General features: G+C 35.6%; 1 protein-coding gene across 1 annotated transcript in view; it reads right to left on the bottom strand.

Moving 5' to 3' along the window:
- The window catches only part of LOC113737866 (uncharacterized), a 42,081-nt gene extending 18,543 nt beyond the window's left edge, over window positions 1-23,538 (bottom strand). The window contains exons 1-34 of the mRNA XM_072084116.1: window positions 23,224-23,538; window positions 21,299-21,380; window positions 19,404-19,507; window positions 18,888-18,983; window positions 18,741-18,788; window positions 17,871-17,921; window positions 15,961-16,064; window positions 15,751-15,868; window positions 14,358-14,459; window positions 13,955-14,155; window positions 13,389-13,546; window positions 12,990-13,148; window positions 11,944-12,036; window positions 11,436-11,787; window positions 10,728-10,841; window positions 9,567-9,662; window positions 9,384-9,451; window positions 8,328-8,448; window positions 8,046-8,255; window positions 7,701-7,928; window positions 7,509-7,618; window positions 7,222-7,318; window positions 6,064-6,162; window positions 5,830-5,970; window positions 5,644-5,712; window positions 4,664-5,068; window positions 4,242-4,568; window positions 3,893-4,024; window positions 3,675-3,788; window positions 3,044-3,228; window positions 2,538-2,646; window positions 2,317-2,460; window positions 1,554-1,829; window positions 762-1,379 (exon numbers count right to left, since the gene is read on the bottom strand). Coding sequence (XP_071940217.1) covers window positions 762-1,379; window positions 1,554-1,829; window positions 2,317-2,460; window positions 2,538-2,646; window positions 3,044-3,228; window positions 3,675-3,788; window positions 3,893-4,024; window positions 4,242-4,568; window positions 4,664-5,068; window positions 5,644-5,712; window positions 5,830-5,970; window positions 6,064-6,162; window positions 7,222-7,318; window positions 7,509-7,618; window positions 7,701-7,928; window positions 8,046-8,255; window positions 8,328-8,448; window positions 9,384-9,451; window positions 9,567-9,662; window positions 10,728-10,841; window positions 11,436-11,787; window positions 11,944-12,036; window positions 12,990-13,148; window positions 13,389-13,546; window positions 13,955-14,155; window positions 14,358-14,459; window positions 15,751-15,868; window positions 15,961-16,064; window positions 17,871-17,921; window positions 18,741-18,788; window positions 18,888-18,983; window positions 19,404-19,507; window positions 21,299-21,380; window positions 23,224-23,238 — 5,346 coding nt within the window. The 5' untranslated portion in view covers window positions 23,239-23,538. The remainder of the gene's footprint in view (window positions 1-761; window positions 1,380-1,553; window positions 1,830-2,316; window positions 2,461-2,537; window positions 2,647-3,043; window positions 3,229-3,674; window positions 3,789-3,892; window positions 4,025-4,241; window positions 4,569-4,663; window positions 5,069-5,643; window positions 5,713-5,829; window positions 5,971-6,063; window positions 6,163-7,221; window positions 7,319-7,508; window positions 7,619-7,700; window positions 7,929-8,045; window positions 8,256-8,327; window positions 8,449-9,383; window positions 9,452-9,566; window positions 9,663-10,727; window positions 10,842-11,435; window positions 11,788-11,943; window positions 12,037-12,989; window positions 13,149-13,388; window positions 13,547-13,954; window positions 14,156-14,357; window positions 14,460-15,750; window positions 15,869-15,960; window positions 16,065-17,870; window positions 17,922-18,740; window positions 18,789-18,887; window positions 18,984-19,403; window positions 19,508-21,298; window positions 21,381-23,223) is intronic.
- Window positions 23,539-23,627: the final 89 nt, after the last annotated feature.

Here is a 23,627-nt window from a genome sequence, read left to right as displayed (position 1 = left end):
AGCAAAATGTTAAAAACCAGAAGAAAGCTCATGGTTTGGAGAAAGAGGTTCAAAATTCTCTAAAACATGCAAGCCATGCAACAAATACTGAACAGTAGCTAGAATATCTCCGGAAATTCATATGCTCAAGAACACTGCACAGGAATACATCTAGAGAGCACACGCAATAAGAGGTTCCATCATGAAACCCCTATTAGGGTCTTCATAGACCGTGTTGCGAGAATTCTTAGATATTATGGAACTTCATTGCCAAAGATACTAATTTCATCCTGGCGACTGCAAGCAGACAATTTATTACTCATCCATAGCCTGCTTTTATCTTCTTCCTCAATTCCCTTAACATGGAAGAACCAAAATTTTGACAGCTAAATTAGAAAAATCTCGAGCATTAGAAATCAGTTAAGAGCAGTTAGAAATAGTTTCATTGTTAACCTTGAGGACGCTAAGAAAAGAACCAAGAGTTGAAAAAGAAAGTGAGAGGAAGATATCCAGACACGAGGGGACAATCACCAAATTACCAAATAACAAATCAGATATTTGACTCCTTTATAGAACCAAATATAACACTAGTCAAAGCTTAATTCAGTTAAAAGAAATATGTCGTCGAACAGAATTTTCTGCTTCAAAGTATAATGCCTATCTCCTGGTACACCTCAAATTTTACCCTTTTTGTGCATTTCGTAATGATTTATTATGTATATAAATAAACGACAAGCATGTTCTACTCATTCATGCACAATTATCAGAGCAAGTCTTGATACCTCGATTTTCACATTCATAAATCTCAACCTCTTGCCGCGTCCGATTACAATTATGGGCCAATTTCCTGATGACTGAAATTCTTTGTTATCTTTGTCGTCGGAGAGACAGATAGTCTTTCCACAACCATCATATACATGTTCAGTAACACCAACAGCATCAGCTACTAACTGTCTGTTTGGGGATAAAATCACCATGTCATCTATCTGTTTGTAAAGCGGAGTCAGTAGGATTATGCTTTTGCTTTTAATAACTGGATCATTCTTGGGGTCCATCATCTCCTCCCTGCCAGTAAGCGTTCCCAAAGATGGCACAAAAAACTCACAAACAGCAAGAAGGAAATCTAAAACAACTAGAATACGAGGCTGTTGCACCCGAACAACAAATGATTGGGATGATAACCGCCATCGACAATCCATCACAAACATTGTTGAGGTGGGTACATCAGCTGTAGATTCAGATGACATCTGCTTCATAACATCAGTACAAGAACCAAGCATCAGGCGCATTTCAGGTTTCGTACTCGGGCGATTATCTATTATCGAAAACTTGGGAATGGTAATATAAAGGTCTGCTTCGGACAATGAAGTCATTCGGTATGATACCCAAAGACCTTCAAGCTGCAAGAACAGGGGATATATGCAGATAAATACTCCTTAAAGAGGATATGAATATGACAAACAAAGACATTCTTGATTATTAAAATGAATATGATAAATACTCCTAACCAAAATCCAACGGTCAACTCTTGAAGACTAGGCTTAAAAATGCATTCTATGGACAGAGGTACTCACAGCAACATGAGCCAGAGGTAATTCCTCAAGAAGTCCGTGGTAAACCTCCATTAGCGCATAGTCGACTTTTACAGCAATTATCGTAACTGTTCGTGACAAAATTACTTGACCATTCATGTTGACCTTATCTGCCAGCAATCTTATTGTATCTTTTGAAGCAGACTTGTGCCCTCGAAAGCTAGGAGGAAGTCTTGGTTGTTCATTTAAGTTCATATAGAAGCAATCAAGAATAACATTATATTCTTTATGAGACATCACGGCATGCAATGAACCAACCTGTTACCCAATAGAAAGAATGAAAAAAGAAGAAGACAAAAGTAAGACATAAAGGAACTGTCAAATGCTGAAAGAGCATAAAATGTGAATGATCTAACTTCAGATTCATAGATTCTGCCAAAGAAGTACTGTTCCATTTTCAAGCTATAATTAAACGATGAGATGGAAAATTTCACAATGCTCAGCCTCAAGTCAGCCAAGTTCCCATATCCCATTTCAATGTCCCAAACCCCAGAAGATCATAAGATCAAAGTCTGGCAAACAAAATAGCCCTCAGTGCAGTGTCCCATTGGAAACTAAGGTCTTCATGCTAAAGACCAATGCCATCAGTCAAGTAGGGTCTACAGCAGGCACCAAAATGCTTTAAAAGTTCCAAGTTTTAATTCCATGCATTGAAGGATAACACAATTTAAAGATGCTTGTACCAAAATAAAAGAAAACAAAGAAACTAAAGGTAACTAAATCAATGTTTAATAACACAATTTACCTTCACTTCCAAAGCAAATGTTGGGACTTTCCTAAAAACATCTCTCAAACTTCTCCGTACATAAACATGAATATCATTGCCCTCCCGTATCATTGGTAGGCCAATAGAACCATCAACTCCAATTGCCATGTTGATTCCTACAATCTGAAATATAGCAACCAAAATTCGTATTAGTACCTAAAACTTTGGTTTAAAATAAGAAAACGATGAAAATTAATTACCTCAGCATCAAGAATGTCCAGATGAACAGCCGAAGGATCTTTCTCGGGGCAACCATGCCAACTAAATTCGTTTTTGACTCGTAAATGGCCTAGATCAAGTTGCATGAAGCTGCATCAAAGAAATGCAATAAGTTCGTTCTTTCAAGATAAGTCAGCTATAATTCTTGCACTTATGCAAGTCATGAAACAAGCATGATGCAAATAGAAGGTCAGTAAATCATGTAGAAAGGTTGGCAAAATGGAAGAATGGGTTAGAAATTGAGAAATTGAGTCAAATAAAGCAGTGAGGCAGATATAGTACTCTATGTCCAAATGCTGGAAACAAGCCTTATTTAGTATAAAGAATATATGCATATAAAATTTAAGATCCATAATTAAAACATAAGTTTCCTAAAGCTTAAGACATCATGTATATGGCAAACCCCCAAGAAAATGAAAGTCAGAGAATACATTGTGCACATAAAAGCACCCACTAAAAAATACCAAAATATTGAGCATGTACTAACTCTGTGCTTGTCGAATTTCTTGGGACTATTATGATTGGAGTGTCTAGCGAGAGATCCAGCTTAATGGCAGAAGCACCATCAATCTCATACTTCTGAATCAACCATTCAATACCTCCAACTTTATCAACAAGTTTGATTGCTTCCTCAGTATGTGGAGTGGCGAGCTCCATAAAGTAAGCAGTTATCTAAAGAAACACATGCAGCTCTTACTCAAAAATGTAATGCACAATTAATGGCAAAAGAATACAATGTAAAATAATTTAAGCAAAAGGAAGACATGTAGGTAGGTTTCATATCCAAAATGCTCCTGCATATCACCATATTATATCAGCAACAAACATGCCTAGATGCTGTTATATCCTATAAAGCATAACAGAAATTTCTTATGGCTTATCTGACAAGGATAAACACACACACTTACAGATAGGAATATATAAAGAGAGGATATACACAATTGTACGCATAAGAGAGAGGGGATATGTTATCTTCATGCAATTGAGGAGCCATTGCAGAAGAAAGGAGGAGGCAGCCCACGTTCAAAAGACATCTATCCATCTATGAATCTAGCACATCATGCTTATTAAGCTAAAGAAGTAATCATGGAGCAGTACAAAAAAAAAATCAAACTAACCTCCTGAACAAATCTATAGAGGAAAACAATTCGAACTGCAGAAAGTCGGCCATGCAAGCTGTAGTCATATCCTTCATAATCATCATCTTCAGTACTGTAAGAACTAAACTTGAACTGGACACACACATGCACGCATACAGAGAGGTTAATAAACAATAGACAATAAACTTCAAAGTTTTTAACTAATTCAGTACATATGAAATGGATTGGTAGGGTACCTGCACAAGGGATTCAGTACCCTGATTTCGTATATCACAGAGCCATCCCCAAAAGTTATTTGATCCAAGTGAGAGATCACGTAGCCTAAGGTTTCCTAGTGATCCTTCTACACTAGTAGAGCTTGGATGAACCTTAGTCCAGGCAAAACATGAAGAGCAATAAGCAGGTCATATTGCATAGCACAAAAAAAAAAAAAGAGAAATTAATCCATACTTTTCCTGAAAAAGATTGAATCGAGGATTGCCCGGTACAATAAGCCATCAAATGACATGAGAATAATCAATCCAGGGACTCTAGAACTAAATATAAATGTCAAAATTTACAACACAAATGGCATCAGTATCACACCTTGATATCCAACAAGAAACTTTCTTGCACAAACATAGCGAGCTGAGAGCCATCCTCATTGTTGAGAAATACAGTCACACTGTCAACATTCATATTCATATAAAACACAACCCGACCTTTCCCATAGCCCAGCAACCCTGTAACAAATGAATTCCCATATTCTTCGGTCTTCTCTTTCTTCACCGAAGATTCATCATCTGAAACATTTACCGCCTTTGAACCATTTGCCCCACTATTTGCTGAACTAATTTGAAAGCCAAAATTGATCAAAGCAACAAGAGTAGGTCTGTTGCAATAAAATTCCAACTTGGACATCCTAATACTCATCTGCAAAGGTTTTTAACAAAAAATTAGCCAGCAAATGAAACAATTAATTTCCAAATGTTTACTACCACCATGTTTAAAAAAGATCATGCAATTACCTGTGTATCAATACCATCATAATTAGGAGAAGCAGGACTTCGTGTCAAGTATATAACAGAAACAAAGTCAGTGTCATCAGCACCCTCTGCCTCATAGAAAACATCACTGGCAACACTTTTTCCCTTCAACTTGTCTTTCTCATCAATATATGTTTCAGGAGAATCAGGCAAGAGCATGAATTCTGGCAAAGCATCTTTGAAGTTATCATCCTCTTCCATCATCAACTGCTCTCTCCTATCAGATTCCAACAAATCAAGGTTGTGGCCTGAATCTCGATCCCCAACAAAAGAGCGGGCTAGATACCGTGGACCAGAAGAGGAGGAGCCCTGGTGTTCATCCTTAATTTTCAATGAGTGCAGTTTCATCTTAACAGATAGGTCACCTATGCAACGTGATACACACACCTAAAAAGAGCAAAGCAACACATGTTGAAGATGGTAAATACCAACATCTCAATACTCAAGCAAATCAAACAATTGCAAGATGAACCAAAGCTGAATTAATCCCTGAAATAGTTATGCAATCTACAGATAAATATAGGATATTTATCATATATTCATCTACAGATAAATAGAGGATAAATATAACTGAGGGATAAATATAGGATACTTTGCAGCACATAAAATGCACAGAAGTGAGGATAAATATAGGATATTTTTCCTGCCAGACAGTCAAAAAGGAGAAGATAACTTTCATTCACTTTCCCATCTCTCCTCGCACCAAAACACTATGACAAATTTCTATTCTTATTTCATCAGCTACCATTTCTGCATGGAAAAGACGCATAGGAAAGAATAAAGATTCTTTAATCTGTGAGCCTAGAACATACCTATGAAAAACTAATCACTTGGACATCATACAAGAACATAATGTAAAGAAGAATATTATTCAAAATACTATTGAATATTCCAGACATAATGTAGAGAAGAATCTTATTCAAAATACCATTAAATATTCCAGTATACAACACGTAACACACCTTTCCCCCACCAGCAAGAACCTGAAGAATTATACTCTCCTCAGGTCTCCTGTTCATCTCATCTTCGGACTGCAAATTGGCAAGTAAATAGCAGAGACAAATTACACTAAGAGCTATCTAAATAACTGATAGGATTATCATAATGGAAATTCAACTGTAATTAGCATGGAAAAGCACAAGACCAACCTTGCCGTATAACGATAATTTTGTTTCTACCAATGTCCCGTTAACAACAAGGTCAACTGACTTCACATGAATGGCATGAGATTCAGCAAGCTCTGATGCATCATTACTTAATTCTCCAAATACATCTACAGATGAAGGAGCCTATCCCCGACGATTATGAAAATTAGTGTACAAAAACAATAATATACAGCATTTCAAGTTTGACTACCAAAACAAAATAATTTTGAATCATACAGAAGCTCGATATGTAGCCTGCACAAGTCCTCTCATCCAAGCTGCCTTCTCCTCCTCATCTCGAAACTCAATAATCAAACTGCTAAAAGACTCCAGAGCCTAAGGAGGTAGCATAAGATTGAGTTCATGACAAAAATCTCCATAAAAGAATGCAAAGGCATACACGTTAAAGGCATGGTTAAGAAACAAAGATCAAATTCAGACAAGTTCTAGCCAGAACCAATAATACAATTAAAACAAAAATTCAAGCCAGAATGAATATTTTGATTAAAACAACTAAAGGAAACCAGTATAAAATTCAAGGATTAGGAAAAAAATAAGTGCAAAACCCGCTGCATTAAAATGAAGCATGAGAAAACCTTAATATGCTGTCTTATATATCTGTTCATTATTATCAAATCAAAATCTGATGTCTGACAAAGAAACTTGGGACCAATTCAGCACAAAAAAGAGGCTCAATAGGAAGAATATACATCATTGAGCTATTTTAATAATTCTACTGCCAATCAACAATTGAGGGCATGGGAAATGGCTAGAACATATGTCTTGAACAACAAAGCTAAATAATAAGGTTTGTTTTCATCTAAACTTGTGATAATACAAAGCATACGGTAACTCTTCAAAATTTTCCACAGCACTAGTTTGTCGCACAATAGGTGAAATACTGGGCTTCAATGATCTATACCATCCTTTACTTTAAAGACTCTATGGCTGTGTTTGAATAGAGGGAATGTTGTGTGGGAAAGTGAAAGGCAGGAAAGCGAGGCAAAGGAAAACTAAAATTATTTTCCAGGCACATTTGGTTGCCCAAAAAAGTTTGAGAGAAAATGGGAACATAGTGATATGGTAGCAGGTATTCAAATGTTGTCTAACCAACTATTTTGCACAAAACACAATGCAGGAAAGTGGAGAGCAGTGCAGAAAAAATTGAAACTAACCAAAAATACATGAAGAAAAATATATTTAACTTTCCTTCACTTTGCCACACTATCCTAGCAAACAGACAAATGCCTAGATAATTTGCTGCCTTCCTGGATCCTCATATATGGTTCTAGCCTCATATCAAGGCCTTCAACTACTTAGATACTATAACAATAAGTCCAATAGCCAAAAAAAAAAATAGTCCACAACTTGATCATCAAAGTACACATTGCCTACCTTTTTAGCGTCAACACCTCTGACACAAACAGCAAGACAGCAAAGTGAACCACCAACATTGGCAGGAGGAACTTCAAATACTTGTTTACCAGCCATGCTGCAACACATCAACATATATTAAGTAATACTGAAGAAAGAACACCTACAGATCAAAACTAAAAATCTTTTCTTAACAGGCAACCAAAAGAGCATGACAAAAGAGTTTTATTTGGCACTCATATGTACACCAAAAATTGCTCAACTAAAAGGAGCAACAGGTTGAATACGAATGACAGTAATAAGTCAACCTCAAGCAGCGCTGGTAACTGTGGGATGTTTCAGACTCCAGAATGTAAAGATAAAAGCCAGATAACACAATAAAACAAGGTTCCCATGCTGCAACAGAATAGCCAATCCCCTGAAAGGAAAGAATATGATTAGTAGATTGAGATGAAGAGAAATATTCTAGTGCTGATTACATTCTCTAAGCAAACAATTACCCTCCAAACAAGTATTCGAGTATCTGTTGCAAGATCTGGAGGATTCCAGGGGGCAAACTCAGTCTGCAAACTATCAGTCACAAGTTGCTCGGAGGTTTCCATTGTTCCATAAAATATATTTACCAATTCCATAAGCCAGCAATATCTGGCAGGTGAAAAATGGATGCCAAGGCTTGGCATTTGAATGGAAACACGGGTTGACGGATGGCTTGGATGCGGTGCTTTAATCTTCATCAACATAACAAAATAAAAAACAAAAAACCAGTATAACGATAATCAATAACTAAAACATTAATCTTGATTGTTAAACACTTCAATGTAATGATACTCCTCTATCAAGCATACCTGATCAATAATAATAGCCATTCCACACCTATCAACTAAAGAATATATGCTATCTACATCTTGCAAACTAGGAGAAATTGAAGGCTGACATGCCAAACTGCAACTTTGACTATCCAAACCACAATCTGAAAAGAAAGCAGCAATGTCCCTGCCGGAAATGAAAAAACGAGAATATAGACTTTGGCCCTGATCATTGAACTGATCATCATCCTGCAAGTTTGACAAACAGGTTTAGCCAATAATATGCAGAGTCATGACAAGAATTAATAAAAATTTACATACCTTGGTGCGCAGTGTAAAATGACCAAAATCAAAAAGAAGATGGCAATCGCATTGAGAAGAAGCAGCAGTTCTAATGGGAATTCGTACTTTTGGAGCATCAAGATCAATATCAAGAGCAAATCTGAAAGACCGAAACAATAAGTCAGAAACGCAAGCTTCTCCTCAAAAAACAAAGCATGGATCAACAGTTTACAAGAAGAGCTAAACACCCCTGAAAGCTATTGGAACATTCCAAAGAATAACTGAAGCATAAAGGACTTTAGGAGCACAAGTAAAATTCATAAACAAACTGAGAAGCAGAGCCAACTTTCTCAATTTGTAAGTTAAAATAAGGAGGACGTAAAGCACCAACAAAAAGATACAAATCGACAGAGCAGACAGAATGGCAAAATCCACATATACCAAGTACAAATGGGATTTTTTTATAATTAAAAAGACCTGAAAAATAAAAATCAACTAAAAATGTTATGCTAAAGGACAGTGCATCTAGCCTCTTCAACATCTGAATGTTTATTCTAAAAAGTCATACAAATTTATAACACAGTCGTTGAAGGAAGACTGTGAGGGAAGTGCGGCATTCAAACCATGGTTAAGACTGGCCAATTAGTATGCAATGTTCTCCTCTTCTCCTTATGTACACTTAGGTAATTATCAGTCAAAAGAAAATTTACAAAGTAGGGATTGCAGAAATAAGTCTGGAACCTTTTAACACTCCAGACAAAGAATTTAAAAACATAAAATTCGAGTCCCATCCAAACTAAGGAAAATTCGAATCATGTAGACATGGTATAGAAGAGAAACATTAGGCAGTGGACACCAAAATTGGAATCACTTCCCTCTCAACAAGAGCTATCAGGAAACCACACCATAAAAAGTACCATTCTCTCTCCAACTCAAGCACATGGGCTTTTGATTCAACACCAAGTGAGGTTGATTAGGTACCACTTAAAAACATTTTCAAATACTACAATTATTTTGTAGAGTCATAAAGAATCTTCTTATCTCTATAACCAAATCCAAATGTGAAAAAATTGAAGGAATATTCAATTGGCTAACCTGCTTTGCTCTTCTAACACCATTTGAAATTGCTCTTGAGCTCTACGAGTCACTTTCTCAATCTTATGCTGTCATAGATGATAAAGCATTTTTCATTATATCACAAGTTAACCAACAAGAAACTAGATCAGACTTTTTGACACAAAATGATAATTAAAACAAAAACAGGCACAAAATTGATACCTGCAATGCAGTTGCAGTTTCCAGTGCAACAGCAGGGCTAACAGCATTACTTCTCTTCAGAAAGTCCAGAAAGCGATTGTAACTTTCCATGAAAACCTATCAAATCGTTGACAATTCAGAATATTTGAGAAATTCAATCCAAAAGCAACAACAGGGAGCAACCAAAATGTTTGACTCTACATTATTGCAAAAAAATTGTTCCATTAGTTTATCTTCCAATTCAATGCAAAGGTAAGGTTACTTGCAAAGAAATCAATGCTTTCACTAGGATGATGAATCTTAACCAAATTAACCCTAGTGACTGCTATAAATAAGGTTCTTCTACAAGCCAGTATGGACATTGCTGTGTAAGTGTGCTAAATCTCCCATGTACTGAAAAACAGGGAATGAGTGGAATTATGGGTATGCTAATAGGAATCGTGTTGATAACTTGTTAACCTGTCTTCTCAGTTGACTCTTAAAGTGTCCCTATCTTACATGAAAAAAATTTCAGAAAAGGCATGGCATTGGAAAGAAGCTCTCAAATCCTAAGTTCCTGATATCTGTTTCAGAGTCCATCCATAGATCTGTAAAAGTTGAATGGATTGAGCATTCCAATAAATAAATAAATAAAAAAAAAAAAGAATCCTCCACAAAATCTCCCTACCCAAAATCCTAACCCCACCCCCCAAAAAAATCAAAGGGTCCAATGTTTTCACATCCTCCAGATCACAATTTGCGAGACTGCAGCAAGAGAGCTTAATTCAGCACAAAGTTTTCATTCAATACTACTACTGTCACTGTGTGATTCCACTGAAATATCAATGCATAACTTTCAGTTTGGCTGCAGAAACTCATGCTGCTAGATATCGTGCTGATTTGACTCTGGAAGGAAAAAAGGTTCAATAATACTTCCAAAAAGTAAAGAACCAAGTGCATGATAAAAGATAAATGTCCTTTACAATGACTTGCCACAATTACTGATAATATGGAAAGTAGTAGCAGCATCTGCCAAACCAGGGAAAACATAAGCAGATCTTTCTTATGATACAGAAGGTTCCGTTTGCAATTGTATTGGCTTATTTTACACATCATTTATGGAAAGCAACAACAAACAGAGGACCTCCAAATAATAATAAAGATAAATGCTTTTACTTAATTCATGCTAACAAATCTGATTACCGTGACATGGCAGGGAGAAATTGTTGCCGAAAGCCTCCAGTCTAGATTTTCCCCCTTTGGTGAATAAACAAAACTACCAGCTAATGCATTCACCTTCTGCTCGCTGCAAACACTCTGAAACAAAAATTACTACATTAAAAAAAAAAATGTCCTGCTATGGATTGAAGCAAACCATCATTTCATGATACTGCCACATCTGGACAGGTGAAAGGATCTCACAATACCCACCATCAAATAAAAAATTGTTTTATAATTTCCTAATGTTCCCCTAAAAATGTCCAATAAGCATTCAAGACAGTATTTCTTTGCAGATGGACTGGCAAACTAAGACCCAACTTCATGGAATTTTCCTTAAAACAAAAGATCAAGGAACTCATTAAACGCAAAAACATACTAAGAGATAACTAGCTCCTTTCGAGAATTGTAGTTTCGCTATGAGTTTCAATCAAAAGTGCAATATAAACAACAGCAAAAATGAGAAGCGTCAAAGTAATCAGAAGCAGTCAAAAGTCCGAGTTGAGCTAAAAACAACTAATCGGTATTAACCTACTATAAAACATCAAATAGTAACAGTGTAGGAAAAGGCAATTTACAGGATTTCCATATCTTGTTCCATTCTATTTCTTTACTGTCTAAACACTCGTTAATTTGCATAATGACTAGCTTAAATCGTGCCATAGTAAACAAAGCATTCTGCAAAAGGCAAACCTGGGCAAGAGAGCCTTCAGGAGCAGACAATCCATAGAACTTCAATGTCACATCACAGTGTGTGCTTCGATGCTTGAATTTGGTCGACACATGAAGATTCTCGAATCTACCACAAGCAATCTCAGTATCATCGATATTGATGATCCTAGCAGCAGCTCTAGTTATAGATACATCGACCAAGTATCTGATCATATTTTGCATTTCTTTTGCTGGATGTAAGGTCAAATCCTCATCTGATTGGAAGCTCAATAGGTTATTGATTGCCTGCCATTCTTCTTTAGTCAATCTTTCCTCCACTATCTGTGATCCCTCAGAAGTATTGTCTGCTGAGACATCTTCAGGAGGAGTTCGCCTGAGATTGAAAGAACTATATAAACCCATTGAAAATGGACTAAGTGACAAATCTAAATATATTGTCAAGAAAAGGAAAAAAATTCAGAAAAACAAAGCAGCATATAAACAAGGGACACAAACATAAATAAATTCAAGAAAATAAACAATTACAAACCATCGAAAGGAAAACCAGCTTCTCTTCCTAAGCATCTTCTGTTCTGCTGCTTCCTTCGATTTTACAGATTCAACCTTAGCATGGGCAAGTAACCTAGAGGGACACATCCAATATACAGAAAAGTCATCACCCACGACTATAAACATGACAATACAAGATCAATTATATTATCTTTTACAAGTCCATCATATGCATAGTAATTTATCTAGGAAAAAGAAGCTGTTGCACAGAAGTACCATCAAGTATACATCAACCGTATTCCCATTTGGAAAACTTCTGAAGATTTAATTCCATCAGGTATGACAGGTTCATATAAAGTCTGCTCTCAACAATCAGAAGAAAAATTTCTATTTGTCGTCCATTTAACTAGGGATAATAGAGCATTGTCACATCATGAAGCATCCAACACTATCATCTGAATAGCAGATATGATGCAAACTCAAAGAATTAGTAGGAGGTTGAGATCTACAATTATCAAGTTCAACTAAGGAAAGGGTAAATGAACACCACAGCAAGACATAACCTTAATAAATTTCTCTTTGCAACTTCTCTTCTCAGTTCCATGGCCACTAAAAACTCCTCTTATGACATACGTACTAGTAACCAACCAATCATGTTCAAAAACTTTACAATTTCAGAAAGTCAAAATATACAGATTCCTCTGACTTCAGAAAATAACATTTTGACTTTAAAATAACTAAAACTCAATGGTAGGCCAGAATCAGCTAGCCATACAATATCAGATAGAGCAAAAGGCGCACATAGATTTGATCTTAAACAGGGCAAAACTCTCTTGATAGATCAGAACAGCAAAATCATATCTTCTTTATTTTTTTGAACAAGAAGCAGAATTTGTGCGCACACACTTCACCATAATAAGAATACCCCACCACTTAAATGTAGGTAAAACAAAGAACAACTCACAACAACTTAGTTGAGGAATAATCAACTAGTTTGAGAACACATTCCATAAGCACAACCCCATCAATGTAAAAGAATTAACTCAAGAGAAGATTGGGGTGGGCGAGGTGGGAAGCTCTCTATACCTCCACAAAAGGATAACTTTGGGATCTAGATCTTTCTCGATATTTCTGATAGCAGAGTTGTCAATATTTGAAGACCGTTGTAATGAAGTAGCATATAACAGCACATAACGTCGACGAAGATTGCACAGGCACTTAATCTGGCCCCATGAAAGTCGGTAACTGAAGTATCAAGGAGAATGCGTTAATCAAACTAATTTATAGAATAATACTAGTATAAAACTTTAGATAAGAGTATAAACCAACTGCATAAATGACCACAATTCTTAAGATGCATAATTTAGGGACTGAAGTCCGTATTCAATTAAATAGGAAAAACCTTGTGTAAAAGGAGCAAGAGAAAAATCATGTATAAACTAACATATTTAGCAACATTGCACTACTGTTCAATATATGAATTACCACAACTTCTTCTGCTGTAATCCAGCCTGAGCAGCATATCGCCACCATAATGTTGCATTGTCTGAAACTGGAACCATTGGTCTTAAATGAGAGATGTCAACATATGTCTTATATCTTGAAATCACCTCCATAAGTCTTATCCAGTCATGATATTGAGCCTACAAGGAAAGTTCATTACATTCATTGTTGCAAAATGGAGGAGATAATTTTTAAAAAATGAAAAAACAATAATGACTAAAAAAATACTTTCTTTGTTAAGAAAAAGAGGAAGAGGACGGGAGAAAGGAAAAAATTTGGAAGAGTTACAAATAATGAGCTCCAAACAGAAAAAAACAATGATCAGATGGTCTTGGCCAGCAATCATACACAATTTTCATTCAGACAGACAATTTTTCAAGCCAGTTTTGGAGGCAGAATTAAAAATTTCTCGTACTGAGCTTTGGTTGTGGAGGTGTTCTCTTTTTTTCTTTTGGGGGTGAAATTCATAGGAGACAGAGAATAAGAGAGATGCAAGACGCAAGTTGGTATAAACTAATAGAATAATGCAGCAAACCACAGCATATAACCTCTGTAATCGCCAAGGAGACATCAGGGACAATAAGAGAAGCCTTCTCAAACGGAATATTTGGATCATTTCTTTCTTGATTCCCAAGACGGTGATACTTCAGCACACCATTGATGGGAGACACTAAGAAGTTGCGATCTTGTGACCATGCAGACACCAAAGAATTGCCATTTGGAAGCTCATTGATACCATCTTCAAAGATCTAAAATAGACAAAGTAAACAGTATAAGGAAAAATATAATAAAAAGAAACAGGAGAAAGCATGCATCAAGAAACTGACTATGCAAAATTAAAATATCCGCTAAAAAAAGTCGCATCCCTTCCCTAACTGCTTCTGTAACTAACATAAAGGGAAAATCAGAACATGAGATGTAGCTAGTAACTCTTGCAAGAAGATTATATACCTCAACCCACTCTTTGGGACTAAGATCCTCCCACTTCTTATCCAACTTCCAAGGATCACGGTTGGAATCATGATACACAGAAAGCCTTTCAAGTTGCAATGACTACAAGAAGAATGTACAAAGTTAGTCCAAATATTCTAAACAAAGATGCGTAGCCAAGGCCTATATAGAACTTTGGAAAGAAAGACAATTCTACAGGCAGACATTTCAAGTCATTTGCTGCAACAAAATCACACAATATACTGAGAACATGGAAGTCCAGATAGTCAAGGTGGATTCATGGCTCTGAAAAAGTACTGAATTCATTTCACGAAGTACTCAAGAGATATGATTCATATCAATTCAAACAAATATCAAATCACAATGGCCAATTTTCATACGTCAATATTAGTTAAAATAGTGTGTTAAATCAGTGGCTAATGCCACTTACAAAAACAACAAGTGTGTTTGGATAGGATATTATTTGAAATTTTATTTGGAATAATTACTGCAGCACTTTTTATGATGTGATGTATGTGGGATAAAAAGGTGGTTTGAAAGATAAAAAGTTGATTGAAAAAAGCGTTTGTGATGCAAGAAAATAATTTTTTGAAAACAATACCAATCCAAATATACCCGTATTTTCAGGAGCAGAGAATCCAGATATGTATCTGTGCTTCCTTGCCCACTGACAAGAATGTTCTACCACGTGATTATAAGCCAAAGAAAAACATAATTTCATGCTAAGCCAAATAAATCACAGGGTCAACTACATCCTTTCAATTACGTGGTCCATACCACCTCTAACAAGGAAACGTTTTTATTCAATATCCTTATATATATATATATATATATATATATATATATATATAAAGACAAATCACCATCAAAAACTTGTAACTCAGTAGAAAGAGCAATGCAATGACAATAACTCTTGTCAACCAATGTTAAACCAACAGCAGAAAGTATGGCCTACTGTAAATAAAGTTTACCAACCAATATCAGTTAACAACAAATGCACAGTAGTTCGAGAATGCAACGTCTTTGAATAAACAACTGACAAAAAGTTGAATGACTAGATTGAAAATATATTTAATAGAAGCAGCTTCTCCACACATAACAGTTTAAACATTCAGCAGTTTATCTTACTTCAGCATCATATGCTTGCTACTTTCAGAAACACAAAGGAAGTCATAGTAAAGCAGGGATTACAAAAATTTAACATAGAATATTAGTGACCTGTGTACAAAATTCACTCTATACTCCTATCATGTGGGAAGGAAACCTATAATAATTTAAACATCCAGGATTTCTTGATGAAATATCCTCAAAATGGACAAAGTCATATAAGCCTAGCATTTCACCGCAAGTGATGCTCTGCAAACAACCTCTACTTTAAGGACAAATAACCAACCTTCCGTAACTTATCCAAAGCCCCACTTGTATCAAAGGTTTCATTCCCTTGCTCATCCATGGTAACAGCAGCAAGTTTTGCAAGAGTAACACCACATGAAAATGGATGTCCCAGATTGCTGTAGAAATAGAAATGCAGTTGCAGCAAACAATTAACTTAGATAATGGGAAAACCCTAACTAGGACATCCAAGTAAAAGACAAAAACAGACCTGATCCAATCTTCATAGCGGACATGAACATTGCTAATGGAAATTTTGAGATTTCCAATTATAGTAGCAATCAATGATCCCAGCCAAGAATTACCAGGTGATGGCTGCAAAATGACAAATGCAAGATTACATCACCAAAAGTAAACATTCTCAACAATGTTCCAGAATAACCAGAAACACAAGCTAAATAAATTGTCAAGTGAAACTGAAAGCTGACAAGAGTGTTAAGTAAACTCTTTACAGTCTGGTCCTCAACTTGATTTGCTAGGTTTTACACATGGGCTTTACTAAAAGTCACAAAGATACTTCGAGAAACATAACAATGTGGCGGGAAGTAGAGAAGGGCTCCCCAGTAAGCCATAGTTGTTGCTTCCTTAGAATAGACTCCGAGAGATTGCAACCCACTAAAAGAATGGTAAATAGTTGTTTTATCACAACTTTCAAGAAATGACTAACAAGACATAGACTACTTTGTCAATGACAAACTCATGTGCACTTCTCCATTTGTTTCACCAAGCAACATTTAAGTGAATAAATGTTGTTTAAAAAGTAAAAGAACTTCGTACAATGTACAAGAACAAATACATTCTATCTTGAAAGCCCAATACATAAGCCCCATTTGAAAAGCCCAATTTCTAAGTAAACTTCCCTGGAGAAATTATGCCAAGCATACCTTAGTTTCAGTTAGGAGTCAATTCACTATCATTTTATATTTCAACTCTAACCTTGATCATTTGATGCATGTCAACAGCTAGAATTCCATAAAAGGAAAACAAGTGCATGAGATAAAGTAAAAGTCAACATTTATGAAACTTAGGACAGTAGACTGCAAACCAGAGGTTCTCATTACATATCAAACCTGTGACTTTCCAGCTCCAAAAAAAAAAAAAGCACAGTGTAGTATTGCATCAAGGCTAGGCCTTATTGTTAGAATCTGATACTACCAATCCACTGTTTTTGTAATTGCATCAAACTAACCCAAAGACCGCAAAGAAAGACCCAGTACTTTTTAGTACAATAACCAAAATGGTTTCATTAGCTTGTAACTTCAAGAAATCAGAGGAAAAGAAATTGTGCTTACGTATCAACCTTAGTGAGGTAAACTGCATTTGACCGAAAACAAAGGAGGATTACTAATGCAGGGTGTATCCTCTCAATACATCAACAGCATAGGGAATGGTCAACCGCTTAACACACACACACAAAAAAAAAAAGGAAAAAGGAAGTTACACAGGCCTTGATGCAATTCTACCCTTGATAATTTGATGCATGTCAACAGCTAGAATCCCATAAAAGGAAAGACAAGTTCATGAGATAATGTAAAAGTCTACATTTATCTTAAGACCAGCAGATTAAGACCAGCAGACTGCAGTCCAGAGGTTCTCATTACATATCAAACCTGATCCAACTCAAAAAGGAAAATAAGAAAAAAGAAATGCACAGTGTAGTATTGCATCAAGGCTTTTCCTTGTTATTAGAATCTTATACTTCAAACTAACCCAAAGACTGAAAAACCCAATACTTTGTAGTACAATAACCAAAAAGGTTTTCATTAGCCTGTAACATCAAGAAATCCGATGAAAAGAAACTGTGCTTACATATCAACCTTAGTTGGAGAAAAAAAATATATCAACCTTAGTGGGATAAATTGCATTTGACCCAAAAAGGAGGAGGATTATTAATATAGGATATAATTCTATCCTCTCAATACATCAGTAACAAAAGGGATGGTCAAATTCTTAGCACAAAATAACATAGTAACTTACACAAGATTTTAAACCAAACAAAAATATCATGATAACACCATCCACGCGAGATGTAATGCATCAAAAGCTGATATACATTTATAGCAGATAATACAGAGATCATATAGCTACTGTTAGTGCAAAATCTAGTATCCAGGGTCATACGCTTCCAGGCTTTGATCTTGATAATGCTTCAAGGGTGGCCGATTCTGCTTCCTACATAAATAAACACATAGTTTTGTTAATAAAATGGCAGAAGCATTCTTGAGTGGTATTGCAAAAACCCACTTCATACGGTTAAATATTAGCAACAATTACCATATTCTCCAAAAATATATCATAGATTTTTTCTTTTATCATTGCCCCTTCCATTTTAATCTAACTTTTTTCACTTACAGGAACATCAACATCAGTGTCTATCTATGCACCTATATGCCAGACAAGCTTTTTCCATATAATTATCCCAGAAGGCAAAAGTATGGGCAAAGGCTTTTGTACATTTCATAGGTCGGGGCATACTGCACCAGTGTAGCCAAAGAATAAATGAACAATCCTCAATTACAATATAAAACATGCAATAACTACAAATGAACAATTTTCCATTACATCATTATATACACAATAGAGAAACTGTTGTAAAAAAAAATTCCATTCATAGGGATGGTTATATTAAAACAAAAGACGAAAGAAACAAGGTTAAAATCAGCACCTTAAAAGTAGTAGAAGGCCATTATTTGCTTTATTATATATCGAATACATAATTCCATCATGAAGAGCCTGGTATGCATCTAATTTAATGCCAAATAAGGACACAAAGAAATCATTTGCAAGTTAAATAGCAGAAAAGATACTAACACATGTTGTCGAAGAATCATAAAGATCATGTAACAGTAAAGGCACAATTCACAGGCAATGGCTCTTGTCACCAAATTGTGGGTCGCATTGCAACCTAACTACTCTAACTATTATGTCAATATCAAAATGAAAGAAGGCAAAAATAAAACATAAAGATGCATAAGCATGAAAAATCTTCACCTCAATTTGTTGAAGTTTGGCCTGGAAAAGCTTTTCACGATCCTCTTCCTTATAAAGACAAAGGTGAGAAGAAGAAACAAAAGCAACTACCATTAACAGGATGAACAGGGAGTAAGCATTTCTACAAAACAAAATATACCTCATTACCTTAAGAGACCTTGAATCAGCCGCTGGATGAGCTAGGAGAAACACTCTATCAATAAGCACAATTACTGGCTCCTTTCCAAGACTTTTCCAAGGAACCTATTGAATATAGTCAGTTCAAATAAAAATAAGTAAAAAAGAATTCACGTTCATAGATAAAATAATCAAGTAGATTTTTTAAAGACCTCCCAAAGCTACTCTCAAAATGAACAGAAATTAAGAAAATTCTTAAATAAGCTTATAGTAATAAACATGGCATCATTCAATAATGAAAGACCAGTGCTCCCAACTCGTAATTCTCCACGAATAAAGCAATGGCTGTTAGAAATGCTTATAAAGCAACAGATATAAAATATATACACAATAGAAGGCTCTCAAACAGATTAAAAACTGTAAGTTCTCAAACAGAATAATGCAAGAAAAAAGTCATGAACAAGACAATTCTTATTCCTAGTGATGGAGAATATGGGGATATGGTTCTGGCAGTAGCAACACAGTAAAAAGAGATCATGTGAATACCTTTAAAGTTATTGTACCAACAAAACCAGCCTTCACCGTGACAGGAAGCTTGAGCGAGTTTAGAGCCTCTGCCTTTAATTTCAGATCTTTCAGAACCACATCACCTATAGAAGTAAAATCCATGGCAAGTGATAACCATAACCAACGTTATTCTTGAGTATAAACAATATAGTTGGAGAGAGAGAAACAAAAGCACACAGCGTATAGTGAGTGAATCAGTGAACTACATATTCTTCTTTGATTAACAGAATAACTGTTAATAAGTAAAAAGCCCAGACGCGAGTGAGTCAGTGAGCTTCATATTCTTCTTTGACTAACAGAATAACTGTTAATAAGTAAAAAGAGAGTATAGGTACCAAGACCTCTGGTTGAAAGAGATGACAAAACCTGCAACATGGCCTTTTTGTTCTTTTCTAATTGTACAGAAATAATATGCGAAGAAAACACACCTATAGATATGACTCTTTTATTGTTCACTTGGAAACCCTTGAAAATTACAAGAACTGAACAAAAAAGTCACCATGATTACAGAAGAAACGTGCTACTTTCAACAATTGCCACATCCTTTCTGACATGGATCAGATCTTGAACAAAAATTTCATCTTAAACTATATGCCACCAGCTATGATTTACTATCTTCTATTGTACTCCCTGGGTAATAGATTTTACCAGCCAAGTTTATATTCCTTCCATTGCATGATTACAGGTCATTTTGATGCACCTCCTTTTCAAGTCAGACTTTTCAAGCTTTTCTTATCATTAACCTAAACACTATTTTTTTACCATAAAAACTCCAAAATACAACAGATTTTCACTTAATCCTATAAGTGCCAATCGTCAACTTAATAGGAAAATAATCACTCTCTTCTAATATTGACTTTCAGCTACACACCCATAACATGTTAGCAATCTCGTATTATAAACACAAGTCTTCTGGTTTGCATCTCTTAGTCACCTAGTACAGGATCACACGCAATTTAGCTACTTATTGTGTACTAACCATTCAGCCTTTGAATTTCTCTCACTTCTATGCTCTTCTATTTACCCTAACCAGCTTAAATTCGATGAGTCATTTCATTCCAGAATCTCTCTCTCTCTATACACACATACTTATGTATGCATGCATGCATGTATGTATCAAATCAAGCCAAAATTTCGTATGCATTCAAAAGTTACAACTGAGATATTCAAAATGTTGCATCTACTCAATTCTCATGCATTTTAGCTACTTATTGTGTACTGAAAACGAGTGCCTTTGAATTTCTCTCACTTCTAAGCTCTTCATTTACCTAACCAGCTTAAATTCGATGAGTCACTTCATTCCAGAATCAATCTCTCTCTCTCTCTCTCTCTCTCTCTATACACACATACACTCATACATATGTATGCATGCATGCATGCATGTATGTATGTATCAAATCAAGCCAAAATTTCGTATGCGTTCAAAAATTACAACTGAGATATTCAAAATGTTGCATCTACTCAATTCTCATGCCAAGAGCTTCAATACAAAAGTCTTGTCTAAATTCAGCAGCTTTAACTGTAACAGCTGCACAGTATCATCATGAAATAAAAGGAAAATTAATCATAAATACAATCAAAAATTAACTAGATAGACTATAGTTTTCTCAGTGTGGTCATGGCGTCAAAAGTTTGCTCCTATTTTCACCCTAACATAATTCTTAAGCTCTGTTATATGCTTTTTCCAAGTCAACAAATGCCATGAAAATCTCTTCAGCACTTCATTTTACACTCTAAAAAATAATGTCTAGAAATAATAGGTACCATTATATCTACATGTACAGTCCAATTTAAATTAATCCAGAAGAGCGAAAGGTTACTACTTCAGCATGAAACACATTGAAAAAAAAAAAGTATCAGAGGATTAGAAAAACCTTGCCAAACACTAATCCTTAAGGCCTCTGCAGAGAGACCATGAACATATTCACCCAAATATCGTCGGAGCAAATGCAAAACCTGCAAATAATCCCAGTCAATGTCCACTTGATGCTCTAACAGAAACGTCAAAAAAGAGCTTCATACTAACAACAAAAGTTAAGAAATAGAAAAATCTCATAAAGATACTTTAAAGGCTAAAGAAAAATCAGCCACTGGGATATGGGAGATGGAGAAACAATGGGAGACAGATTACAAGGGTTTGAAAGGCTGAGCTACTTAAAAAGCAAGATAACAATACTGGCAATAGAAGCAGGTAGAACACATCCTTTTTTTTTTCTCTTGGACGCTGAGATAAGCATAGATTGATTTCATAAGCTTTTTTTTTTTGTACTTCCTTTCCCTCCCCCCCCCCCCCCCCCCCAAAAAAAAAAAAATAACCAGAGGGAGCTACCAGGATTAGGGTTGGAGGAGAAGAGTGAATCAGAAGAGGGAAAAGATTAGGTTATCTGTCCATTTGGAAGACTTGCAACAAATTAAGGTTACAGAAAGTTGACATTTGTAAAGCAATACAAACAAAAAGATGATGCAATTTTTTTTCTCCGTGACAGTAAAAGCACCTCTTTTGTTGAATTAGGCAGAAAATTCGTACTCACTTGAAGAGAATTTTGGTCAGAATACCATTCTGCTTCAATATTTTAAAAGTTAAAGATACCCTTCAAGGACCTAAAATGCTTTTGACAAGCTTTAGAGTTCACTAGGTACTGAATCCACCATATGAAGATGACCTCCTGATTACTTTTCAGAACCAAGAAAATGACAAACATAACCACTAGCGAAGGACAATAAACTCTGAAACATTTCTTATAGTCTCGTAGAAGGGGAAAAGAAACAGAAACTTGTGATCATCTCACTCTGCACCATTTGACATCAAGAAAGCTCAATATATCTAAGCAAAACTAGTTAGATGACTCCAAGATAGAGGCGTCGATAAAGTTCAAATGGTCAATCTTGTGAAACATGTTTTAACTTAGAAGAACTTAAACCAATTAAGAAAAAACGAAAAAAAAATAAGCCCAAAGTACAAAATATATTTGCCAAAGTCCAACTACCCACTAGAGCAACCCAAGAGACCTTAGCCACTACAATTACCACTTGCATGGGTTGCGTCCTCACTTACCAAAACGTAACCAAGGCACATCACATCCTTTCCTTACTCTCGGAACATGCGAGGACCAAGTAGAATTGCTTTTGATGAGTACCGTGCTGTCATTGCTTAAGCCCAACAAACCTGCTAGCTATGACACTAACAATGCAACTTCATAAGGCATTCCACCCTTAGTTATCAAATTGAATATCACAAGTCGTCCATTCACATTGCACAATTTGACTTTTAAATGCTTCCTTTTTTTTAAGAAAAAGAGTTCCATCTATAGTTCACAGATCATCTTAATCCCACTAAATCTCCTATTTCAGTTGGCTACCAAAAAATTATAAGGTACTACCATCTAGGCACCGTACTACACCATCCGATTCCAGTTTCACAGGAGGGCACCACAGCGAATAATACAACCAATTGCCCAGCGATCAAAAATGTGCTTAATCCATGAAAAGAAGTGCTCACATCGCCCGGAAATCACCTCAGAAAAATAGTACCACAAGGAAGACCTACCCACCCAGCTGCTGAATTTAACACTAATAAAACAGAAAACAAGAAAACTATCGAACAATGCACTGAACAGGCAAACGAGGAACTAGTACGAAACATAATTTTTTCCGTAATCAACAAAAATTTAAAAAAAAATTATAAAGAAAAAAATAAAAATTAGGAGGACTGAGACTTTTCCAAGCATAAGAAAATGATAGAAAAGGAAGAAAGGACAAACAAGGACGGAATCAGTAAAAAAAAAAATGATAGCCATACATGTGCCTCGAACATGATGGCGAACTAGGAAATGATCCTCCCCCTCTTCTTCTACTAGTGCGTCTTCTTCTTAGCTATTTTCACAATTGAAAAAGGGTGAGTGAGAAAGTTAATGATCGCCGTTCACGAACGGCCATTTAGGCTCGGGGATTCCAGAACAAGAAAAAGATTAATAGAATTGGGTAAATGTGAGTTGATGATTAGTTGGTTCACCAAAAATTTTTTAAAAAAAAAAAAAAAAAAAATTTGCGGAAGAAGAAGAAGAAAGAAGTTGCAGTGACGGACGGGAATTTGGAAATGGGAATTAGTCGCAGTGAGATTATATATATAATAATAATAAAATAATAATAATGATGGCTCCGTTTGAATAAGCAGCGGTCATTTCCAAACACTTCTGCTAATCT

The sequence above is a fragment of the Coffea arabica genome, chromosome 3e (genome assembly GCF_036785885.1).
Source record: "Coffea arabica cultivar ET-39 chromosome 3e, Coffea Arabica ET-39 HiFi, whole genome shotgun sequence".
Classification (NCBI taxonomy): domain Eukaryota; kingdom Viridiplantae; phylum Streptophyta; class Magnoliopsida; order Gentianales; family Rubiaceae; genus Coffea; species Coffea arabica.
The sequence above is the reverse complement of the archived record's forward strand: the minus strand, read 5'-3'. Positions and strand labels throughout refer to the sequence as shown.